This window comes from Vigna unguiculata, chromosome 6 (assembly GCF_037176805.1).
Source record: "Vigna unguiculata cultivar grain cowpea cultivar isolate G323 ecotype 2 chromosome 6, ASM3717680v1, whole genome shotgun sequence".
Lineage (NCBI taxonomy): Eukaryota > Viridiplantae > Streptophyta > Magnoliopsida > Fabales > Fabaceae > Vigna > Vigna unguiculata.
Window position 1 is genome coordinate 46303738 of NC_140797.1, and position 24848 is coordinate 46328585.

The following is a 24848-nucleotide window of genomic DNA, read 5'->3' on the forward strand; positions in this document are numbered from 1 at the left end:
TTAAGTTTTCAGTTCATTAAAACATATCGAACCTAATTCCAGTCCATAGAATAAATGAAACATATGATTCATCGTGCGAAACTTAATATGTTTTTGGAAAATTAATTTCTGTAGATATTTTAAGGACTAAAAAATAATTCTTAAACTGAAGACAAGTTTAAGTCTTTCAGTAAATACTAACAATATATATATATATAATTAAATAAAATAATGCTGATTTTATTTAATAATACTTTTCTTCAGGGTCTTTTTCTATATATTAAGAATGAGCTGTATAATAAAGACATTCTTTCTTACTGGATTGGCGCATATAGATATGGAATTCTATCTCACCAAAGTTTCATTGTTCAAAAACAAATTAGATCATACCACAATTAATTCAATGAGCATATAAATTCAACTACAAAAATATTTATGTACTATAAATTCTGGTTAAAAAAAATCTTTAAGAGTCATGGTATGATATTACAGTTAAACAAGGAGGTTAGTTTACTCTGAACATTATAAACCGAGAAAATTTAAGATTGACTCTAATACATTACACGGATTTATGGAACCAAGAGGGTACTAGGCAAGGCTAAGAACCTCTTAGTACACCCATATACAACTTGCATAATCAATTAAACCACAATAAATACCAAAAACCGATAAGTAACCAAAACAACAATTACATCAAGATTAAAAGTTATATTAATGCATCCATTAAATAGTACAAATAGACAATTACTAAATAAATAGACAATTACCTAACAAATAAACAATTACCCAAGGTATTTACCGCTAATATTCCACGTTTACTATTACACTAAAATACAAATTCATTTCAAACTCATTATATTACACTCAAGAATAAGGATGGCAACGGGTCGGATCGGGTACGGATAGTGCATACCCGCAACCCAATTCATAAAAAGAAAAATTCGTCTGTTACCTGCCTGTTTACTTGTCCGGTACCCGCTTAAAAAATATCCGCAGATTTTTTTAAAACCCACAGGTACCCGTGGATACTCGTATACCCGCAAATATTTAAAAAATATATATTTTTTATAATTTTTTTAATATAAAACTATAAAAATAAAATAAAGTATAATTAAATTTAATTAAATTTAACCTAATAAAATATAATTTTAATTTTAATTTTAATTAAATTTAACTTAATAAAATATAAATTAAATTTTAATTTTAATGTTTTACGAGTAACGGATACCCGCGGGCATGGATAGTATGATACTCGTACCCGACCCTTTTATAAGTGGGTATTAAAATATCCGCTACCGTGGATAATAAATACTCGCGGGTATTAACTACTCATAGCGGATTTTATCCGCAGATATCTACAGACACGGGTATTTTTTTTATCTCTACTAAAAAATGAGGGACTAGTGTAGAATACTACATTGATATAACATATTGTCAAAGAAACAAAATTTTCCTTTATAATCATCATATCACACTTAAGCTAAAGAATCGATGGATTGTATAACCTCATAAATCGAGAAGGTTTAAGCCAAGCATTGAATGAATTCATGGAACCCGGAGGAGGTACTAAGTAATAAGGTCTTGAACCTCTCGACACAACTATATACAATGCTTGGAATGATCAATTAAACAATAATAACTAAAATAATGATCAATTATTATTCTTTAACAACAATTAAACAAAGGTTAATTAACAACGATATATATTATTTCATTTTCAAAGGCTCACATAAGCCATTTACAATAGTATAAATTAATAATTACCTTAAAATTATGCATTTATTAATATAATAATTATAAAGTTTAAATACATACTCGATCATCCAAATCCAATTGTGTTTTCGTAAATACCCTCTTAAATAGATCTGAGATTTAGAAATGTTATAGAATATCGAAGACTTGCCAAGAATTCAAATTCTAGAAAAATCTGAATTATGAGAGACTTCGAGCATTGGCAGAATCGTAAGTGGCTTGATTGCCGGATAATTGAGCTTCATTAAAACTGTAATACTAACTGGATTAAACTTAACCTTTTACGAACTTTAATTAATTTTTTTCATAATTTAAATCATTATTTATTGGTATATCTTCTAACGAATAGTGACTTTTAAATTAACAATTTCAATCTATCACTTATCAATTCTTCATTAAGAATTTCCCAATACTATCCGATAAGCTAAAAAGTAAGAATATCTCAAATACAAAAGTTTCAGTAAAATACTTAAATTTAAGACAAAAATTTTATATTAATTTTTTTTTATTAAAATAGGTTGATATAATCATGACAAATGTAATAAAATGGAGACCTCTATGCTATATATTATTTTGAATCTTAAAAATAAAAGAATAGTTTTTCGACATTACTATCATGTTTTATAAAGAATAATATTAAAGTAACATCCAATTACAATGATTAAATTAATCTTTTCAGTAGTAACAAATTGAAATACAAATAAGAAACTATAAAATTGTGAGTTTTATAAAATCACTTAGACTAAAATTTGTAAAAAACTATTTAAAAATTATGTGACGTAACATCATTGACTTAAAGTAGAAAAGAAAAAGTTGTGAAAAATTGCTTATAAACTTCTTGCGTTATAAAATGTTATAAATTTAATATTTTATATAAAAGGAAATTATTTTCCCAAATGGAACCACTAAATTGAGCAAAGAATTTGAATATAATAAGTGACCGATAAATCTAGACTGAGTGTCTTTATTACCAGTTTAGGTTTTTCCTTATACAGGCTTACAATATTCATAATTTAAATGACATTATTTAATTTATTTTCACTTATTTTGGGCAATAATATTCATAATTTAAATGAGATTGCTAGAATTTTTTTGCACCTTCACAAAATACAATAGAACGTTCATTTTATTTAAGTTTTTAAATAAAAACTTAAAGACATTAATTTACATGCGGAGCGCATTATTCGTTTAAAGGCACACAAACACAATGTCACTTGGAAATATAAGAGTTACGGAGAAAGATTTGTTTAGAGTTTAGGTTTGGACTTCAATACTTTTAAGACTTTCTAAACATCTGTAATAACATTTTCCGACATAATCATTAATAATTGTGTATAATTCATTGATTCATAGACGAAGCGAAGAACTTCGTACTTTTACAAAGTAAAAGACATGGAGAAAGCTAGTTTTTGAAAATATGGTAAACGACGAGTACTACAGTAGATGGAGACAAAGAAAAAACGATGCTTAAACTTACTACAATACTAGTTGCTCCCGTAACAACAGAACAGCATGCATGCACGCAGACACAAACGGATTCAGGAAATTTGTTTTGAAATTACTGCATAACTGGATATGAAGCTTGCATAGCGATGCCACAAACACCTCCAGGTTCACCACTTTCCCTCAGCAACTTCATGTAACCTTTCTCTCCCCATCTCTCACCCCATGAATTCTTGATCAACCAGTACTTCTTGCCGTCTTCGGTGGTGTTATAACCAATTACAGTAACTGCGTGGTTGAGATTAGAGCCACATGGTCCTTCAAATACATCGCTCTCGTATGCCTTAAAGTTTTGATTAACAGCAACGCCAACTGACACTGGTTGTTTGGCCACGGCTTGTAGTAGTTGCTCTTCATTATTACGAGGCACGTCTTTATATCCAGTTATTTGAGCTACGAGTTGTGTCGTCTGGCATGTTCCATCAGATCCTTGGTATGGGTAGTCAGTTTCGCCAGCGATACCCCCGTTTTCTATGATATAGTTGAATGCATGATCCGGTAAACCTCCATCACACCCGTTGCTATCGTTATCACAGTCCACTAATTGTTGCTCTGAGAGCGCCACCAACTTCTGTTTTTGGATTTGGAAAATGCCTTCTACAGCGGCCACGGCTGAAAACGCCCAACAGCTTCCTGCAATTTAACCGGTGAAAGAGATAAAATTAATAATAACCAGTTTTTTTTTCATGTAAATGATAATATAAAACAGAAGATGAAGTTGTGATTACATACCACATCGACCTTGGTCCTTAACAGGGGTGACGGCTCCTTTCTCTCTCCAGTTCAAGCTTTCTGGAACATTATCATCGACACTCAAGTATGTAGCTGAGGATGAGCGTGGTTGGCTTGAATTGAGCTTGAGTCCTGTGTGTGAAGCGATAAACTCTTCTTCGGTTAAGTCAGAAAATGGATTCAGCCCCAACTTGTAACTCTTCTTCCCACCGTTGTTGAACTTCTCTATGTATTCCAAGTTCTCTGCAAATATTTTGAACCGTCTTTCCTTCTCTGCATCATCAACATATTCGCGTCCGTGTTGGGACGTCCAATCCTGGAATGCTTCTGCAGAAGAAGATTCATACAATGTTCGGGACATGGCTTGATAAGCACATGTCAACAACATCACAGCGCAAACAGCAAAGACATGCTTCATTTGAACTGAAGTAGCCATTTTCTTTTAGAGACAGAAGAACAGATATTTTGTATGAAAAGTGGGTATAAAAAGATAGCAGTGAATTGGCATATTTATAGCACATAAAATCCTGTTGCCATGCGATAATCTCGGTATCTATTCACGTCAGACTAATCGTCCTTTTGCCCTTACGTTGGTCTCTTGCTTGTTTAAGATTGACCGGAAACTGCAATTCAATGTGTCCAATAAATACTTCTCAATCAATCTGTGCTCCTTTTGTTTTATTTCTTATGAACAAAATATCTGCAACTTTTATATCACACCCTATAATTATTCTCCTGTTAAATCGGTCTATTTTAAAGTAAACTTTATCTTACAATCCTGTATAATTAAAAATATAAATCATCTCAAGTAAAACTCTGGTTTCAATTAAATAAATATATACTTCGAATTATCCAGATTTTACTTTTTATATACACTATGAATATAAAAACATTTACAATTTAATATTCCATAATTACCCTCTTTATATACACTATCTCAGTCTTCTTATTATTACTTAAATGAAAATTTTTTATGCATATTAATAAAATCATTAATTTCACAATTATTTATTGAATTTCCAAACTTTTTATTCATTAATTTTTTCATATACAATAATATAAAATATCTTTCGTCAAAAATAAAATATGTAATATCATATTTAATACATTTTAAAATGTTTAAATTTATCATATTTTTATACTTATGATATTGATGTTTTAAATTTAACTTTACATTTCAATCAAACTATAAATTCCTAAAACTTATTTGTTTGTGGCTCTTTTCTTACTTTCTTCTTCTCAGTATACTTTAAAGTATACTTTAAGAAGAATATTATGAGCTTTTATATAAAATAAACAGATAAAATATTGATATGAGAAAATTACTTTTCCGCTGTTTACTAATTAGTCTTAAACATGTGTTTACTCGTGGAATCATTGGTATTTGTTTGTACGTTTTTTATTAGGTAAGTAAATATACGTTATATTAAAAAGAACTTGGAAAATGATTTTTTATTACATAACTTTCTCTGAAAGATCCTTATTTGGCTCTCTCTTTAGCCTTATGTCTCTTATCCTTAGGAGGTCTTCCTCCACTAGCAGGTTTTTTCGAAAAACTTCATTTATTCTAGTGTGGATGACAGACTTATATTTCTTGGTTTTAATAGGACTCCTTACAAGTGTTATTTCTATCTAATATTATCTAAAAATAATCAAGTTATTAATTATTGAACGAAACCAAGAAATAACTCCTCACGTGCGAAATTATAGAAGGTCCCCTTTAAGATCAAACAATTCCATCGAATTAAGTATGATTGTATGTGTGATAGCATCTACTATACTAGGAATATCTTGCAATATTACGATTTTCGAAATAGTTTTCCATTTTTTCATTTTTAATATTTCAAAACCACTAGAAGATGTCACTTCATGTTGTAAGAGGAAGTTATCAAAATTTAATAGTCAAAGTATCATTGTCCAAAAAACTTAGAAGTTGAGGAAAAAAAATAATTAATATTTTTAAGACTACAAAGGTAGGATGATGTAAAAAAAATGTAAAGAAAAAACAATTTAAGAATATATATATATATATATATATATATATATATATATATATATATATAAGTTATACTAAAATAATTTAAAGAGATCCAAAAATACAAATATTAGATAATGAAAAAGAAATCGTATAAAGTAAATTTTCTACAAATAAAAAAGTAGAAGATACACAAAGATATAGAGTAAACTCTAATTTTTATAATTTTTTTTATATTTCATATTAGATATGTATAAGTCATGAGAAATATAAAAAAAAATATGTACAAGAAGTGTTTGATGAAAAGTAACTCAGAGAACTTTCTTACTTTTCATATTAATTTAGTAAAAACTTGTTTAATATACAGAGTACAATATCCTATGATATAAAAGGGAAAGTAAAACCTATGATATCATCATAATACATAATATTTAATAATAATAAAGGAGAATAAAATATTATATATATATATATATATATATATATATATATATATATATATTATATCTCCATCAATCGAATTAAAACCAAGAGATATGTAATATCTCTAACATTTCATGAGATTTTTTTTACAAATTTTGCAAGAAAATTTTTTTTTGCCATTTTTTGTAAGAATTTTAATTGATAAGTAATTCTTTCATAGATAATTATTTTTTTTAAAATTATAAAATTCGTAATTATTTTCTGTGAAAAATATTTTATATAAAATATTTGAAAAAAAAAATTGTTAACAATTTTTTACAAATTATTTTCATAACAAAATTTGTAAATGGAAAATTATATAAAATACAGATGTTGGATTATAAAAGAAATATGAATGGTACACAATTTAAATTTTTTTTTTTTGTCTTATTGAAGTTGGATATGTTGACCATAAACCATTAACTAAACAATTTATCATGTCAAAATATTATTATGGAGTCGGGGGATTTGGCTATTTGCAGAGGTAGACGTGAATGATGGTTAACCCATGCAACACGGTGGGAAGATGAAGATGTCTCACACTTCAAAAATTGCCAAGACGCAACTATATTCAAACATGTGATGTGCCCACCTGTTTCACTCGTTTGCCACACCTTATACTTATAATATCATAACTTTAAAAATAAATTATAAAAATTAATACTCTAGAAAATATTATTACACCTCTTTTTAAATAATTAAATAAAATCCGTATTTATTCAACGATACTTTTTTTTTCCAAAATCTTGTTTTATATATATTTAAGTATGAGCAGTTGAATAAACATAATATTCTTTCTTCCTGGATTGGCGCATGCAGCTAGAATGTGATTATTCATATGACCAAACTTTCATTTAATTCCAAAACAAATGAGATGAGACCACAAATCTTGAGTTTACTGAGCATAATAAGTTAAAGCAAAGAAATATTCAAATTGTAAAAAACTCTCAATACTGAGACTTGAAGGATTTGCAGAACCGTCAGTGGCTTGAATGCCGGATAATTGAGCTTCATTTAGCTGTGATACAAAATGTGTCATCCAATGCAAAAACTTACTGCCAATACTAACTAACTGGATTAAACTTAACCTTCGACGAATTCTCATTTATTTTGTTTAACTAAACTTCTCAATTGACTTTAAAATTCCTGCATTGTAAATGTTCTAAAGTACGTTTTATACCAGATTCATTAGTAATTATATTGGGATCATTTATGATTGAGCCAAGTTGGTCCTATTTCAGAACAAGTCGAGTAAAATTCATTTTCAATCTAGTTGAGTTGGATGATACATATTAAGCTAAGTTAAGTTAGGTATTGGTTGATCCGAGTCAAATTAAGTGTATTTCTGGTTAAGTCGAGTTGGACCCGTGTCTAGTCAAATCGAGTCATAATAACATCGAACCAAATCATGTTAAGTTTACATTGAGTTAAGTAGAGTTGATCTCATGTCAAACCAAGTCATATACACGCGAGTTTTAAAAAACTAACGGGTATTTTTAAACGGGTATCCAACGAGTAATAAGTAATTTTTGTTTGTTGCAGATTGGGCCCAACCCGTTATCACCCTTAATGGTGATAGATAGTTGGAAGGCAAGGTCCAAATCTATACATTTCTTCTTTACAAATTGAAAAGACAAGTTAAAAAAAAGGTTAAAATATTTCATTAGTCATCGTTTTTGTACTAAAATCTCAATTTGGTTTTCATATTTTTATTAGTTTCAATTAGGTCTATATTTTTGTAAATAAGTTTCAATTAGGTCTATATTTTTGTAAATAAGTCTCAATTAGGTCATTTTCCGTTAATATGATACTCATAGTATTAAATGAATTTCAATTAGGTCCATATTTTTTATATGAATCTCAATTAGGTCCATATTTTTGTAAATGAGTCTCAATTAAGTTATTTCCGTTAATATGGTACTAACAACGTTAGGTATGTGTCACGTATCAATTCCTCGTTTAATTTGATTAAATTATTTAGATTTAAAATGGATCTACATTCGATCTTTAAAAATTCAATCCATGATCACCCATACTTATATCGAGTAATTGTCATATTTTAATAATAAGAAAATAATTTTGATATATGTTAATAAGAAAATTCTTAGTCAATATCAATTAAAAAATAATGTTAACAAAGAAATTATACTAATATCAATCGAGAAGTAATCGACATAAAAATAATATAATTTCAACTATATTAATTAAAAAATAAGTATTATTAACATCGATTGCACTTACATTAATAAAAAATAATCTTAGTGACAGAAAAAAGGAAATAAAAAACTGTCCATATTAAACTCTATTAGTTTCTAACAAGAATAGCCTTATTTTACGTTAGAAGAAAACAACTCTAATTGATGTAAAAAATAACTAACTCTATCTGAAGCTAACCAAAAATAATGTTCATTGACGTCAATAAAAAATTACTTTTAACTTAACTAGCCATTATTTTTATATTGATAAAAAAAATTCTTGAATAACACTAATTGAGAAATGACAATTATTTACATAAGAAAAAAATAACTCCAATCATATAAAAAAAAAACTCATAATTCACTATTGCTTGAAATAAAATGACTGAAAATGAATAAATACACAAACTAATCCATAGAAAACAAGTGTATTGAGTAATAGATTCCCCATATACTAAGCAAACAACATCTCAACTCAAATCAAGTAAAAAAGATAGTACAAAAATAAAAACCTTAAATGAGAGAAAGAAAAAAATGTTGAAAAAATATAATTTTTTACATTTTAGGTAATATGAAATTATATAACTTTAAATAAGTAAACTACTCTCGTATTTGTGTTTATTTTTTGGAAATTTAATTTCTTTTAAAATTTCACATCCAAATAACATCTTATTTCAAATTTTAAGAAATGAATAACCTTCTACGACCTCGTCCAAACACAATGCAAAAGTATCCTGGCCAGTGCACCCATTAATGTAAAGGGGGCTATTTGACATTGAGCAATGCCACACGGCCAAATGAAATATCCAATGTAACACACAAGCATGTTCTAATGTTGAGTAAAGAAGAAATATCAGACCATTTAAAACACAAATACATTATGTAACCTAAATAGTTTTATGAGAAGAATATAAAAGAAAAACTATCAGTGGATAACGTAGCATAAGAACAATATAGACAAACACAATGTCTTGTTTGTCATTCCATCGAGTCTGATTTGTGATTCGTTTCACAGTAAACATCTTTGAAGAAAATCTGGATGTAAATTGGCAAGAATTATAGGAGACAACACAGATAAAAAAAAACTTAAAAGAATTTAAATTTTAAACATAAAAGATACAAAAACCACAGCTATAAAAAAAATGAAGAACTCGAAATGCAGACATTTAAGCCAATGAAATAAACAGAACAGACTGGACATTTTCAACACTACTTTCCACTATTTGGGTGGGTCTTGGTGCAAAGAACTTTCCGTCCCTTGGCACGTCGTCGTCTTAAAATAGCTCTTCCACCTGGTGTGCTCATTCGTTTGCGGAAACCATGAGTTCGTGCCAATGATTTTCTTGATCTGTTTCTCTTTGTCTGACAAAGAGCAGCCTTCCCTGCCCTCACAACCAAACCACCACTTTTTCCTCTTCTCGCCCCAACATTACATGTCAACTCCAATCCAAGTGACAACCCTTCACATTCACAATTTTACTTCATCAGATCAACTTAATCTATATTTCAACAACTCCTCCTATGCTCATATGCAAATTAAACAAATCTTGTCAAACACTTCAAACCCACTCACCCATTACTAACAACGCTAACTAACAACTCTACTTTTCCGCCCACTGTTTATCTTTATTCTTTGCTATGTTATTTACTATGAAGTTTCAATGGCAAAATATGCTGAATTTTAATCATAGAGTGAGTTATTGCCAGAGCTCTATAATGCTATCAAATCAACGATGTCAATGAAAGGATGCCAATGGGATATTCTTAACTGATGTACGCTAGTGGTCTCATTGGAGTTGTATTCCATCACAAACTAACAAAATCCTTTGAGCCAATCAACCCCCATATAACTAAACCAGTCAACCTCTATATCACTAAACCATAAAAGTTTTTTGAATAGACTGTGCTTGTCTCCCTGTTGGTGTTAAAGTATCACTCAGAGTCTCGCACAGTAAAAACAGACAAGTTAAATACTATGAGTGAAAAAAAATCCACAAATTTATTGCTTTAAAGTTTTGAGTCTTATCATGTTTTCTTCTTTGTTACCATTAGATACTACTAAGATCACGATTCTTAGAGAAAGAAGCACAAGGAATTTCATCACAACACCTAAAAACACTGCTGCACTCATTCAGCATTTTAAAAATTGCTACTGGGTACAGTATTGTATTAAGAAATAAAACAGTTCTACCTAATATGGAATGATCCAAAATATAACTCCGAAATGACAACAAGCTCATTGGATCGATTCCGACTTCAGAGCTTCTAATTGCATTTCTTCCAAAAACCAAAAGGTAAACATGCAGGCAATTTAAACTAGTATTATTGTTCTAAACAGTGATAAAACCAAAGCAGAAGGAAATTCACCAAGAGTAACCACTTTCAAAACGAGCCAGTGCGTAATTAGTGAAGAATGAGATGAAAAGGGAAAATAGGAAGTACCCAGATGGGAAATAAAGGCGAGGAGTACCTGTAAAGGAGGAAGGGGAAGAGAGATGGGAAGGAGAGGAGAGGAAGGAACAATGGAGGAGAGGAGAACGAACGTTGGAGAAACTGCTGCGGCTAACGTTGAGAGAGAGCGAAGATGGTTTTGGGGCATTCAGAATGAGAGAAGCTAAGGGAGTGGGCGCTTTCGCGGCTATGCAAAGCGATAAGGAAGCCATTATCCAATTTTCTTTTTTCCTTCACCTCTCTGTGAATACTAGTTTAAGGGAGGGACGGGAAAATACTAATCTTGTGTTATAAAAGTTTATTGTGGTGAATTTAAGTTTATTTTACTGAATTTTCGAATGGGGATGTAGCTCAAATGGTAGAGCGCTCGCTTTGCATGCGAGAGGTACAGGGTTCGATCCCCTGCATCTCCAACTGTGTTTTGTCTATTTATATTCTTTTGAAATTGGCTCAATATCACCTTTCCATTTGACACATTAGTAGGAAGGTTCTTTAAGTTAAACTCAATTAGTGTAATTTTAATTGTCATTTCTATTTTTTTTATTATAAGTTCATGTTAGTTATCACTTGATTGTAATTAAAATTTCTATATTAACATCATAAATGTTGTACTACTTATTTTAAACATGAATTTTAATTTATTATAGCTGACATGATTTCCAATAGATGTTAAAAGATTGTTTTTCCACTAAAATGATTATAATGTAGTTAAGGTTATTTATAAACTAATATTAATTAGGTGTTTTTGGCCAATATTAATTAGCTAAATATATTGCTTTTACTGAAAAAAAAACTATTTTTTTACCGGATAAGTAAAAATCATACTTACTTTGATGAGTGTTATTTTCTATTTGACATAATGAGAATTATTTATTTATTTATTGATGTATATTATAATTATTTTTTAATTCAAAATTATAATTTGTAACTAATGTCGATGAGTTATTTTTCAGTAGATATTAATTATATTCGTTTTGGATTCAAATTTATAGTAATTTTTTGTTTGTGTCATTATTTTTGTTTTATGTATTTTTTGTATTTGATAACTTCGCATACCATAATAATTAAAACACCTTATAAAAAATTAAAATTGAATAAAGTTTAACTATCTTATCGAAAAAATATTTTAAAATTAAATAATTTAAAATAAAAGTAATTTTAATTATGAGCAACTACAAAATAATTTAAGAATACTCGTGTTAAAGATGATATTCATTTTTTTTATTAATAAAAGGTGATATATATATATATATATATATATATATATATATATATATATATTACCTTTTATTCATATTCTTATATTTGAAAAGAAAAAACAGATAAATGTAGTAAGACCAAAAGTTATAAACTTGTCTCGTATTGGATAATTTAAAATAAACACAAAGTATTGCTTCAGAATATTTTATAAATTGAAGTTAAGACCATAGTGCACTATATATAAATTATTGTCATTTCATAGAATGATAGGTAATATGATCAAAAAACACAAATAATCATTTAAAAAAAATACCTGATGTGGTAATTTACATCAATATATCGTATAATTAAGTATGCATTACCAAGTACATCGATAATGATTTGTATTAATGTAATTTTGAAATAAGTACTAATAATCATAAAAGTTAATTTAAAATATTTTATAGCAAAGTTTTGTAAATAAAATTATAAAATCATTTAAACTTATTGGAATGCCCATCAAATACATCCATATCTAACGAATGAAAATTTTATAGAACTATATCATAATTTAAATTATATTCAATACTTTATAAATAAAATTTCAAAAAGATTTGTGTTTGTTTAAATTCTCTGTGTCGTGTTCCTAATCTTATACTTTTTAAAAATTGACTTCGAAGTTTCATTTTAGAGAAAATTTCAACGAATTTGATACGAAAAGATCTAAACTTGTTTTGAATTAAAATCGTTTTTAAATCTAAAATCAATTCACCAACAATACTCAAAAAAGTAAATATGAATATTATTTTTTATTAATAAATTCCAATTCACGAGGAGAAAACAGCCGAAAGAAAGAAAGCTAATAAAAGAAATAAGAACTGAACAATAAATTATGGTCTGGATTGAAATCCTTGACAGTAAATGGTAAGGATCAATAGCTGAGAAACCAAGGAAAACAAAACCCAAGTTTAAAAGAAATAACAAAGCCATGGAAGAGTGAGAAAAATGAGAAACCTAACAAGGAAGAAAATGAAACATAACAAGTTACCATGTTTGGGTGGAAGGAACAGGAAAATATCTGGGTTGGATCCACACTCCTTTAAGATGACGGCTTTGAGGTTGAGTTTTTGCTTCAATGCTTTCACTCCGAATTATCATGTCGCAGAGACCACTAGAATGTGGAACTATAGTCCCGCATGTAGAAATCGAATCATTTGCCTCTAATAATCCCTTTTCTCTCTGCTCGTTCTTCAATTGAAAAATATTTTTACGTGTGGTGTAGCGCAACCTTGTCGACGAGGGAGATTTACCTGTGGACACACTTAAAGTATACATGTTCCATTGCTTGCTCTTTTTAGAAGCGTTGAAGGTAATCAGACCATTGTCTCCGTCCAAGAAATGAAATTCCTTCTTTTCATAAAACAGAGCTGTTTCTATTTTGCGGAATTCGTGCCCAGAAAAGGAGGACTTAGCCCATTCATCTTTCCCCTTGCAGAGCTTGAAGAGTTGTAATTCAGTAGGAATGGTGCAGTTAAGCACCACCACAATGCATTCTTCGCTAGTGGGGGCTGCTGAGAATGCTGCAACATGATCACATGCGTCTGTTAGAGGACAATTTGGAAGGTCTATTTTGGCTCTTGAGAAGGGGGAAAAGAAGAACAATGAACCCTGCCCAAACAGAAGCAACCATCCTTCATATGAGGCAAGACACGTTGCACCATCAATTTCTGGGAGGTTGATGGAGTAGCACTTGTTCTGGTGGCTTAGCAGGGAACACTTTGAACCTTCTCTTCCATACATGAGAAACCATGGATCACACAGAACAGATTTATCATATGGTGATACTTTCAACGAAGCAGTGTTCCAATCCTTGCAAACACAACGAAAACTCAGAAAGTCAATAAGCCCTAGACAATTCGCAATTTTTGAAAGCAGGTCACCAGGCAGATCTGACCACTTCCCACTCATTTCCTATTTCTCTGCTTCAATCTGCCATTGCACCCTTCATCCTACAAATATAAACATATATATACATACATATATCTATATATAGAATACGAACCTTGCTCTCCCCACTTTCAGTCAAGTTTGTTTTCATTTTCAGTTACAGAACAAAAAATCCCAACAACTTAAACATCTCTGTAGATATATTTTCAAGTTATGAACGATGAATTACTTTTGTGCCGAAATTAAAAAACAATGTTTATTTCATTTTAAACCTTCTGTTGTCAATCTCACCGATATATATTATTGAATTTCAAGTTGGAATCCCAATTCTAAAAATAATATACTTTTATATATATGAGCATGTATGTATATAATGACAAGAGTATCTCTCTAACCAAAGTTTCAACGATTACTATTGGAGGCTTCATTAAAATAGAGTTTAGGTTGCATTCTTACAAATTCATGACAAACTCATTTACACGTTCAAATTTATGAAGATTCCCAAACGTAAATACACTCTTTAAAGAAATTTAATTATCACACACATAACAAATCTTAATTATTATTTCATTTTCTATAAGATTATAACTAATTCTCTATTATTAGGTCCTCTACCCACTATTCTGATGACTGTCACTTTGGCCAGTCTCATTAGGCCGTGGTGGTTACAATGGTCATGGTGAGCCTAAACTTTTTCGATGATCAAGACAAATTGAAAAAATGTTATTTTAACAATTTAAATAATTATTTTTCCTTGTACACTTTTTTTATTTATTTTCTATTCTCTATTTTTATTGGCACATATTATCATGCTACGAAAGGAGTATAAAATGCAAGATGGTAACAGCCGTTTTTAATAATAAAATATAAAATTTAAATGACAAAAAAAAAAGTTAAAATAACTAATGATAATTTAAATTGTTTATAATTTCTATTTTTTTGTTCTGGAGTTCACCTTTATATAAATAAATATGAATTTGTTTTTAATATATAATAATGTCAAATTTATAATTTTTTTAAAATTCAAGATACCGTTAAAGGTATCGAAATTGATGCCTCGATGCGATACTGAGATAAATAGATTGAAAAGAAGAAATCCAGGACAAAAATAACAAAGGAATGATCAAACAAAATATTGCGACATGGTAAGTTTAGGAGTGGAAATCATATAATGATCACAAATTTCAAGATGTATCAAAAATGGGGCTTATGAGACAAAATCGAAAGAGAAGTTATATAAAGGTAAAAGAAAGCACTAAAAAAAAACAAATGCTATAATGCCAAATCCAATGATAATGGTTGTGCCAACTTGTTTGTTTTTTATCAGTTTCTATTTTATTCTGGTAATTTAGTTTCTTGTATCACATTCCAAAATTTTCAAACATCTTTTATTTAATCCACTTCCTTCTTTAATATTTCCAAAGCATGAATTCTTAATTGATGTTTCTTAATAATGATAATTCATCAAATTATATAATTGTGAGATTTGCTTAAACGGTTTACATATCAATTTTGTATTAGTTGTTAACTCATGAATTAAAACATTCTAATTTCAAAAACACTCATTTGTTGTGTTGCAATTGTCTACATCGAGTTAATTTCACGAACCGTTTTTTTTTCAGTTCAGACAAATTGTTTTCTTTCCATCCGATTCAAATGAACAAGTTTTTTTTTTTTGTCTGGTTCAAGAGAGACAATTTTTTTCCGTTCGATTTAGTGGTTCAGACGAATGGATTTTCGATCTGGTTCAGGTAAACTGGTTTTTTTTTGTCCGGTTTACGGGTTCAGACAAATCAATTTTCGGTAGGGGTGGCAATGCGGGCCGGCCCGCCCCGCATAAGGCCCGCACACCGCGGGCCGGCCCGCCCACCGCGGGCCGGCCCGCCCCGCCCCGCACATTTTATGCGGGCCGCATGTGTTGCAATTGTCTACATCGAGTTAATTTCATGAACCGTTTTTTTTTTCAGTTCAGAAAAATTGTTTTCTTTCCATCCGATTCAAATGAACAAGTTTTTTTTTTTGTCTGGTTCAAAAGAAACAATTTTTTTTCCGTTCGATTTAGTGGTTCAGACGAATGGATTTTCGGTCTGGTTCAGGTAAACTGGTTTTTTTTTGTCCGGTTTACGGGTTCAGACAAATCAATTTTCGGTAGGGGTGGCAATGCGGGTCGGCCCGCCCCGCATAAGGCCCGCACACCGCGGGCTGGCCCGCCCCGCACATTTTATGCGGGCCGCATACTCTGGCCCGACCCGCATATACGTTGGCCCGCGGCCCGCGGGCCGACCCGCTTTTTTTTTAATTTTTTTTTATGATAAAAATTTCAATGTTTAAAAATTGAGAAACTTTAAGAAGTTCACAAAATTAAGTAAAGACTTTGGGGAATTAGATGATAAATTGATAATTCAAAATTTTCATCATATTTATACTATGACATACACAATGTATTCTTTAAATTATAGCACATTAAAAATTACATAATACTTGTCTTTTTCAGTTATACAAGAATTTGAAATGTTAATGCAAGAGTCCATAAAAGAAGTAATTAATATACACAAGTGCAATTTTTTATTTTTTTTTATTTTATGCGGGTTTGCGGGCCGGCCCGCGTGGGCCGCGGACCTATGCGGGCCGAGCCCGCACGGGCCTGCGGGCCCACTATCCTGGCCTGCCCCGCATTTTTTCTGCGGGCCAGGCCCTAATTGCCATCCCTAATTTTCGGGCCAGTTAACACTAGCCAGTTTTCGGTCTAGTTCAGATGAACCGGTTTCCGATCTAGTTCAGAAAAAGCAATCACCGGTCCAGTTCAGACGAACCAAATTTTTTTGGTCCGGTACAGATGAACAAATTTTTTCCGGTTTGGTTGATACGAACCAAGATTTTTCAATCCGGTTCAAATGAACAGGGTTTTGCCAATCTCATTAAGTGGTTTAGTTCAATTGATTTTTAGTCCAGTTCAATCAAACAAGTTTTCAGTCTGATTAAGCGGTTCAAATGAACCACTTTCTAGATTGGTTCAAACTACCTATTTTTTGGTTCGGTTCACACAAACCATTTTTTTGTCCAGTTCAATTTTTTTAGGTCTGATTTAGAAGGATCGGTTTTTCACGACCCAGTTTAAAGGTATCGATTTTTTTTTTGTTTGATCTAGACAAACAAATTTCGTCTCAGTATGATTCAGACGAATCGCTTTTTATCGGATTGGTTAAGACAGACCGATTTTTCTTTGTTCGGTTCAAACTGATCGATTTTGTCTTCTGATTCAATCGAACATATTTTTTCCTTCCGGTTAAGATGAACCAATTTTTCTTTGTCTGGTTCAGACGAACTGTTCTTTCTCTCTCCAATTCATGCATACTATTTTCCTCTATGAAGTTCTTTCTTTGTCCAATTCAGACAAACCATTTTTTTTCTTTGTCCGATTAAGACGAACCGGTTTTTTCCAGTCTGATTCAAACTAACCAGTTTTTTAGATCCGGTTCAGACAAACAAGTTTTTTCGGTCCGGTTCAAACAAACTAGTTTTATCCGGTCCGGTTCGGACAGAAAGATTTTCTTTGGCCTGGTTCAGTTAGACCAGTTTTTTTGGTCTGGTTCAGACATGCATGTTTTTTCATATACGATTCAGACAGACTGATTTTTCCAGTTCTGTTCAAAAGAACCGGTTTTTTCTGGTCCGGTTCAGAAGAACCAGTTTTACTCCATCCGATTCAGAAGAACCAGTTTTTTTCGGTCTGGTTCAAGATAACCGATTTTTTTCTGTCCGATTCTGAAGAAACGGTTTTTTCCCGTTTGGTTCAGAAGAAACGGGTTTTTTCGGTCTGGTTCAGAGAATTGGTTTTTTCCATTCTGGATCAAACAAACCAATTTTTTTTCAATCTGGTTCAGACAAAAAGGTTTTTTTGGTCCGGTTCAAACGAACCGATTTTATCTGATTCGGTTCAAACATAACGGTTTTTTTCGTTACAGTTCAAACAAATCGTTTTTTCCGGTCTGGTTTAGACATACACGTTTTTCATATACGGTACAGAAGAAACGGTTTTTTCGGTCCGTTTCAGAAGAACCAATTTTTTCTGTTTCGGTTCAGACGAACCAGTTTTTTCCGGTCCGGTTTAGATTAACTGGTTTTTTTTCGGTCTGAATCAGATGAACCGGTTACTTTCTGGTCCGGTTCAGACAAACCGGTTTTTTTCAATTTGGTTCAGACGAAACGGGTTTTTCCGGTCTGGTTCAGAGAATTGGTTTTTTCCGGAACAAACCAATTTTTTTTTATCCGGTTCAGACAAAGGTTTTTTTGGTCTGGTTCAAACGAACCGATTTTATCCGATTCGGTTTAAACATAACGGTTTTTTCCGATCCGGTTCAGACAAATCATTTTTTCCGGTCTGGTGCAGTCAAGCAAGTTTTTTATATACGGTTTTTTTCGTTATGGTTCAAACAAATCGTTTTTTTCCGGTCTGGTTTAGACAGGCACGTTTTTAATATACGGTTCAGAAGAACCGGTTTTTTTCGGTCTGGTTCAGAAGAACCAGTTTTTTCCATTTCGGCTCAAACGAACCGGTTTTTCCGGTCCGGTTTAGATGAACCGGTTTTTTTCTGGTCCGGTTTAGATGAACCAATTTTTTTCGGTCTGGTTCAGAGAATTGGTTTTTTCTGGTCTGGATCAAACAAACCAATTTTTTTTTTATCCGGTTCAGACAAAAAGGTTTTTTTTGTCCGGTTCAAACGAACCAATTTTATCCGATTCGCTTCAAACATAACGGTTTTTATCGATCCGGTTCAGACAAATCATTTTTTTTCCAGTCTGGTTCAGTCAGACACGTTTTTAATATACGGTTCAGAAGAACTGGTTTTTTTTTGTCCGATTAAGAAGAATCATTTTTTTCCGGTCCAGTTCAGATGAACGGTTTTTTCCGGTCCGGTTCAGAAGAACCAATTTTTGAATCCGGTTCAGACGAACCGGTTTTTTCCTCGATCCGGTTCACCTGTTTTCTATCCGACGATTTCCAATCCGATGGAAACGACGATTTCCGAGCTGATTGAAAGGACGATTTCCGATATAATTAATTTTTTTTTTAATAAAGTGTGATGATGTCAAAACTTAGAATCAATAAATATTTCTCTTCATGCTGCCTTTATCAAATTTTTTTATCTAATTAAAATATTTTTTTTAGTTAAGTGTCGTATGAAAACTCAGAATCAATGTATTCTTCCTTTCAGGCGACGGGTTCCGTAAGGTTAAGTTTCTTCTTTCTTTATCTCTTTTATGACTTTAGAAATAAGAAAGGTAAAATTTTATCTAACTCTCGATCTTCATTCCCCTTTTAGCGATTAATAAAATAATATTTTTTCTTTTCTGATTCATTTGAAATTATTTTATATTTTAACAGTCATGTTAATTTTAGATATTCAGCAGAAAATATTTCCCAAAAAATATTCCGCAAATCTTATTTAGTGTTAAATATTATTAAATGCTAAGGAACCAGAGCTAGAGAGTAGAGATTATAAAAAACCCAAATCCTTAACAATTAGATGGTTTCGAACTACAACCAATCAAAATTAAAAAAAAATTACAAGCAATATAATTTAGATTTTGAAAGAAATAGGAAATCCGTGAGGAAATGGGAAAAAACTGAAACCCTAAGAAGTTACCATGTCTGATCTGGAGGAACATAGCAATATTTAGGTTGGATCCATACCCCTTTAAGATGACGGCTTTCTGATTGCTTGGGTGCCTCTATGCGTTCACTCCCAATTAACAGGTCAAAATTACCGGTATGGCGTGGAACTGTTGTTCCCACCGTAGAAATTGAATCATTTGCCTCTAAGAATCTCAAGTTACCACTACGCTCATTATTATGGCGTTGAAAAAAGTTCTTACTTATCACGTAGTTCAATACCACATCCGAAGGTGTACTTTCTGATTCCTGCACACGCACAACAAAACTCTTCCATTGAGGGCTTTCAGAAGCATCGAAGCTAACCAAACCATCCCCCTCGTCCAAAAAGTGAAACTCCTTCTCTTTGTAGAACACAGCTGTCCTCATTCTTTTGAAAGGATAACCCGCATAGGAGTGCTTGCTCCACGCATTCTCTCCCCTGCAAAGCATGAACAGTTGTAACTCAAAAGCATTCAACTGGTTAAGCACAACAACACTGCAATCTTGAGCAGTGGGGGCAGATGAAAATGCTGCAATATGGTCAGTTACTTCGGTTATTGGACAATTTGGAAGCTCTATTTTTGCCTTTGAAAATGGGCAAAAAAAGAACAAAGAGCCCTCACGAAACAGAAGTAACCATCCTTCATGCGATGCAAGGCATGCTGCCCCTTCCAGTTCTTGGATGTGGCTGATGTAGCGTTTATGCTTGCTGCTATGCAACGAACACTGAGAACCTTCTCCTTCGTAAACGAGTAACCAAGGTTCAGACTTGGAAGATTTATCTTCATGTGACACTTTTGAAGAAGCAATGTGCCAGTCTTTGCAGACACATCGGAAACTGAGAAAGTCCATGAGCCCTAGTTCACCCGCAATTTTCGAAAGTAGTTCATGAGGCAGATCTGACCACTTATCTTCTTCCGCTTCCATTCTGCTTTCAGTTGAAGTTGGATCAACGGCTGAGGTTAAATCATGTGACATTGATTCAGCCTGTGAAGCCTTCAAACAGAAGATATTCACAAGTGGTTGAAACAAATGACAGCAATAGCTAAGTGCCCTTATTATAATAGCCACTCTCAAAACTCGTCTCATCGTCGTTTCTTATATAACCTAAAAAATTTGTTGAAACAAAGGCTGCGGAGAAACTTGCTAAACTTTTGTTCACAGGTTGTTTTATATTTAAACAGTCAAACAACAGAATATTAACAGAAACAATCTGATAATACGCATACTTTAGCGATACCAAATGAATAATATCCTTTTCCTTTTTAATAATTTTTTATGAAAAATATTATTATATTTACAACAAATTTTATTTTATTAATTTACTGTACTAAATTATTATCATAAAACTATCTTAAAATAGTATGTTACTGTTGGAATTTTTAGGAATGTTGAGAAGATGAGAAATATGAGATATATGAGAGATATATGTGATATATTATACAGATAAATATGTTTTTGTATTTTATTAATATATTTTATATATAGAACAAAATCTAATAATTATCAAGTATAAAATATTTAAAATATTTTACTTCTAATTTAAAATAATAATTAATTTCTAAAACTTGAAATATATCTATAAAACAAAAATATTTTCTAAAAAATAATTTAAAAAAAAATATATTAAGTAATATTCTTAACGGTTACATATGTTTTTTAACGTAATAAAAATTCTTCTCAAAATATTAGATTTTCAAACTTCCCACTAAAACAATTTAACGCGAATTTTAAAAAAGTTATATATTGAACTCCAGCTGTTTTTATAAATTAAAAAAAAAAATTGTTCTTCCAAACATTGGTTCGTTCTTCTCCTCCATCTTCTCTATTGGTATTTCTGGTTCCCATGGTTTCCTCGTTGTTTCTCAAGCACAAATCCTTTTCGTCAACGTTGACTTGAAAAGTTAAAAAAAGTCATTGTTTACCCTCCAATAATATAATGTTTAACTTGATATTTATCTCTAATTCAAAAGGATCATCACTTAATTGATGATTCATCTCTCAAGATATAGGGAGATGATTCATCTCTCAAGAAAATAAAGAGATAAAATCAATTATTTTCTTAAAAAAATGTGATTCAAACATGGATAGTATGGATAGTTTGTTCAAGTGATATTTTTCTATATTTTGAAACTTCATATTGTATTAAATATCTTTTAAAGGTGTAATTCTCGTATATTTGATCTAACACCTCTTCACATAAAGTATAATGCATAAGTATAATAGTGTATAACATAAATGATTTAATGGGAATATATTTGGATACGCGCATTACATGCACAAATACGATACGTGTATCGGATATGATACGTATACGATACGTCGATACGTTTAAAATAATAGGATATGATACGTGATAGATACGCGATATATGAATATTGAAAAATATACAATAATTCTTACAAATATAATAAATATATAATTGTTAATGTGTGAATCCAAAATTCTTAATTAGAGATCAATTATTTTGGTAGCTAATGTTAGTGACCAATTTAAAAATCAATTCATAATTGAAATTATTTTAATTATCAATTTAGAGATTAATTATAATTTTTTTGGAACTATTTTAGTTGTCAATTTGGTTATTATAGTGACTAATTATTTTTTATCACTAAAATTGTTCACTATTCAAAGATTTTATTGTAGTATGTTATGACTTTATAAAATAGATATTTCATTGATAAATATTGTTAAAGTATCCTAAAGTATCGGACACGATACGTGTCGGACACAGATACGTGACCTAAATTGAAGTATCGGTGCATCATAAGTTACATGAAATGATTTAATTAGACTATGTTGGAATTAAGTTGATATGATGATTGTGTGAAAGAAAGTTACTTAAATATTGAGTTTGAATGTTGTAAGTATACAGTGCTGCTAACTTTTAGTTTAGTAAACACTCTTTTTAAGTCCGTACTAATTTAATTTTGTTTCTCGTATTAATAATTTTGTAACTTTATTTTTAGAAAAAAATTATATAAAATTATTTGATAACTATTTTCGTTTTGTTCACATTGTTAATGGACCATTTTATTAGATGCAATGAACGATGAAGTAATACTTCACACCCTTAACTCGATTTAATTGATCCAATGAGTAATACTTCACATGGACTGACGTTTGGATGATTGCTTTAACAAAGCAATAATTTCGGAGCAAGCGCTGACAATCATTTATACGTAGACTTTGGCCTTTATCTTTGGTATCTTTGTTACAGTTCATCTTTTGCAATAAGACAAATTACTTTTTTAGAAAATATAAAGTTTATTATATGATCCATTGTTAAGAATTTACTTAATATATTTTTTATTTATATTAGTTTTTAAGAAATAGTTTTATTTTTAAAAATATCTATTGAATTTTAGAAATTAGTTATTATTTTAGAAAGGAAATATTTTATATTTTATAATGTGTTACATTTTGTTATATATATATATATATTAATAGAGTATATAAATAAAATAAAATAACAAGTTTATCCATATAACATATCTATTTTATCTATTATATTTCTCATAGTTTCATAACCTCTAAAAATCTCCAACACTCATGATATTTTATATTGTAATTATATATAATCTAATCTTCTACATTATAATTATATGACTCTTAAAATTTCATAAATCTGCATCTCAATGCGTCTTAATTAAGTCCGTGTCAAATTTTCCATATCAAAATTGTCAAGCAAGAATATTTACTGTAATTAAGAAGAGTTCATATAATTAATATAGTTGAGATTTTACAATCTTATTATTTCTTTCCTCAATACTTTAGTTATTTTTATCTTATTTTCTGTGAGGCAGAATTTTCTTAAGTTTCACTTTTTAAGAAGTAAGGTATTAATAATTACAGAAAATAAGTTTTATTTTATTTTTATTATAATTATATGTACATTTCACAATATTCGGATTTATATACAAGTATATTAGACATTTGTTTAATTTGTTTAAATATATGTCGGTCTAAATCTACATTTTAAAAAAGAAAATTTTTCGGATCAATAATCTTTTTATTTTAATTTTTAAAAAGAATTATATAAAATTATTTAACGACTATTTTATTTATTTATTTACGTATGATTGAGAATTGATATTAAGTTATAAAAATACAAGAAAAATATAATTTTGATTCTCAATAATTTGAATTTAATATCATAAAAATCAACTCAATTATTGATTCCATTGAAGTTTTTTATTAACGACTAATGATCGAACTTCTAAGTTGTTGATTGACCGGTCTATATTAAAAAATATTATATATATTTAACATAATTTGAAAAAATAAACATAAATTTAAAATTTATGGCATAACAGAGTACTAATATGTTAAATCACGAAATATAATTTAAATAATGTGAATTAATGATCTAATTTTTAGATTTTTATAATAAACTAATTGATAAAAAAATAAAACTTCAAGAATAACACGACTCTAGAAACAAAAAATCAGGATTGGTGGATGTTTGTGGGAGGATTTTAATAACTGTGTTTGAATTATATGAGTTATTAATGTGAGTGTGACAGGATTGAGTGGAAGGGTTTATTTGAGTCACGTAATTTTGTAGCCAGATATCAGCATAACTTGTTAAACGAAAATATTATGGTAGTGACGGAAAAAGACTTACACTGGGTGACAAAAATTGTTATTGTTGTGTTGCGAGTGAGGAAAGTTATGAAGTAACAGAAAAGACATTGGTGATTTATTGGGAGTTAAGATGTGCACGTTTTAACAGCCATAATTGACTATTGCATGGCTAAACTAGATGATGAGGTTAACGCAGAGAGTGGGGTATGGGTCCTGAGGGCCCAATTTGGTGCATGCTTGTGGATCCGTCTAATCTGTGGCCGACATGGGTTGCGTCGTGCTGTGGGTTTGTTCAAACACAACACTTGAAACGAATCTTTTGGGCTTTGGTGTTTCAGAGAGGAATGGAGGGTGGCTAATCACACCGAAGTTGGTGGAGATTGACTTAGAGATGTCATAATGAATTTTAATTTGTGAGTTAATTTAGCTC

The 24848-nt window shown here is 30.4% G+C and overlaps 4 protein-coding genes and 1 non-coding gene across 5 annotated transcripts; 1 reads left to right on the forward strand and 4 right to left on the reverse strand.

Moving 5' to 3' along the window:
- Positions 1 to 3026: 3026 nt before the first annotated feature.
- On the reverse strand, positions 3027 to 4449 carry LOC114187241 (senescence-specific cysteine protease SAG12-like). The gene is made up of 2 exons (XM_028075433.2): positions 3967 to 4449; positions 3027 to 3867 (listed from the first exon to the last, which is right to left on the reverse strand). Exons 1-2 carry the CDS (start codon positions 4400 to 4402, stop codon positions 3290 to 3292), a joined length of 1014 nt encoding a protein of 337 aa, XP_027931234.2. The 5' UTR covers positions 4403 to 4449; the 3' UTR covers positions 3027 to 3289.
- A 5060-nt stretch (positions 4450 to 9509) lies between these two features.
- Positions 9510 to 11313, reverse strand: LOC114187413 (large ribosomal subunit protein bL34c-like). The gene is made up of 2 exons (XM_028075667.2): positions 11069 to 11313; positions 9510 to 10058 (listed from the first exon to the last, which is right to left on the reverse strand). Exons 1-2 carry the CDS (start codon positions 11259 to 11261, stop codon positions 9808 to 9810), a joined length of 444 nt encoding a protein of 147 aa, XP_027931468.2. The 5' UTR covers positions 11262 to 11313; the 3' UTR covers positions 9510 to 9807.
- Positions 11314 to 11389: 76 nt separating this feature from the next.
- On the forward strand, positions 11390 to 11462 carry TRNAA-UGC (transfer RNA alanine (anticodon UGC)). Its single transcript has one exon. It is a non-coding gene; the product is annotated as a tRNA-Ala (tRNA).
- A 1669-nt stretch (positions 11463 to 13131) lies between these two features.
- LOC114186824 (F-box protein At4g00893-like) lies at positions 13132 to 14537 on the reverse strand. Its single transcript, XM_028074862.2, has one exon. The coding sequence runs from the start codon at positions 14194 to 14196 to the stop codon at positions 13273 to 13275; it is 924 nt and encodes a 307-aa protein (XP_027930663.2). The 5' UTR covers positions 14197 to 14537; the 3' UTR covers positions 13132 to 13272.
- A 5256-nt stretch (positions 14538 to 19793) lies between these two features.
- On the reverse strand, positions 19794 to 20920 carry LOC114188613 (F-box/kelch-repeat protein At1g57790-like). The gene has a single exon (XM_028077183.2). It carries the CDS (start codon positions 20918 to 20920, stop codon positions 19820 to 19822), a length of 1101 nt encoding a protein of 366 aa, XP_027932984.2. The 3' UTR covers positions 19794 to 19819.
- Between the last annotated feature and the right edge of the window lie 3928 nt (positions 20921 to 24848).

Excerpts from the sequence above, each read along its gene's own strand:
- LOC114187241 (XM_028075433.2), bottom strand. The coding sequence starts at position 4,402 with ATGGCTACTTCAGTTCAAATGAAGCATGTCTTTGCTGTTTGCGCTGTG. Across the intron at positions 3,868-3,966 it reads TAAGGACCAAGGTCGATGTG|GAAGCTGTTGGGCGTTTTCA; the intron begins GTATGTAATCAC and ends GTTAAATTGCAG.
- LOC114187413 (XM_028075667.2), bottom strand. The coding sequence starts at position 11,261 with ATGGCTTCCTTATCGCTTTGCATAGCCGCGAAAGCGCCCACTCCCTTA. Across the intron at positions 10,059-11,068 it reads TTCCCCTTCCTCCTTTACAG|GGTTGTCACTTGGATTGGAG; the intron begins GTACTCCTCGCC and ends GTGAATGTGAAG.
- LOC114186824 (XM_028074862.2), bottom strand. The coding sequence starts at position 14,196 with ATGAGTGGGAAGTGGTCAGATCTGCCTGGTGACCTGCTTTCAAAAATT.
- LOC114188613 (XM_028077183.2), bottom strand. The coding sequence starts at position 20,920 with ATGAGACGAGTTTTGAGAGTGGCTATTATAATAAGGGCACTTAGCTAT.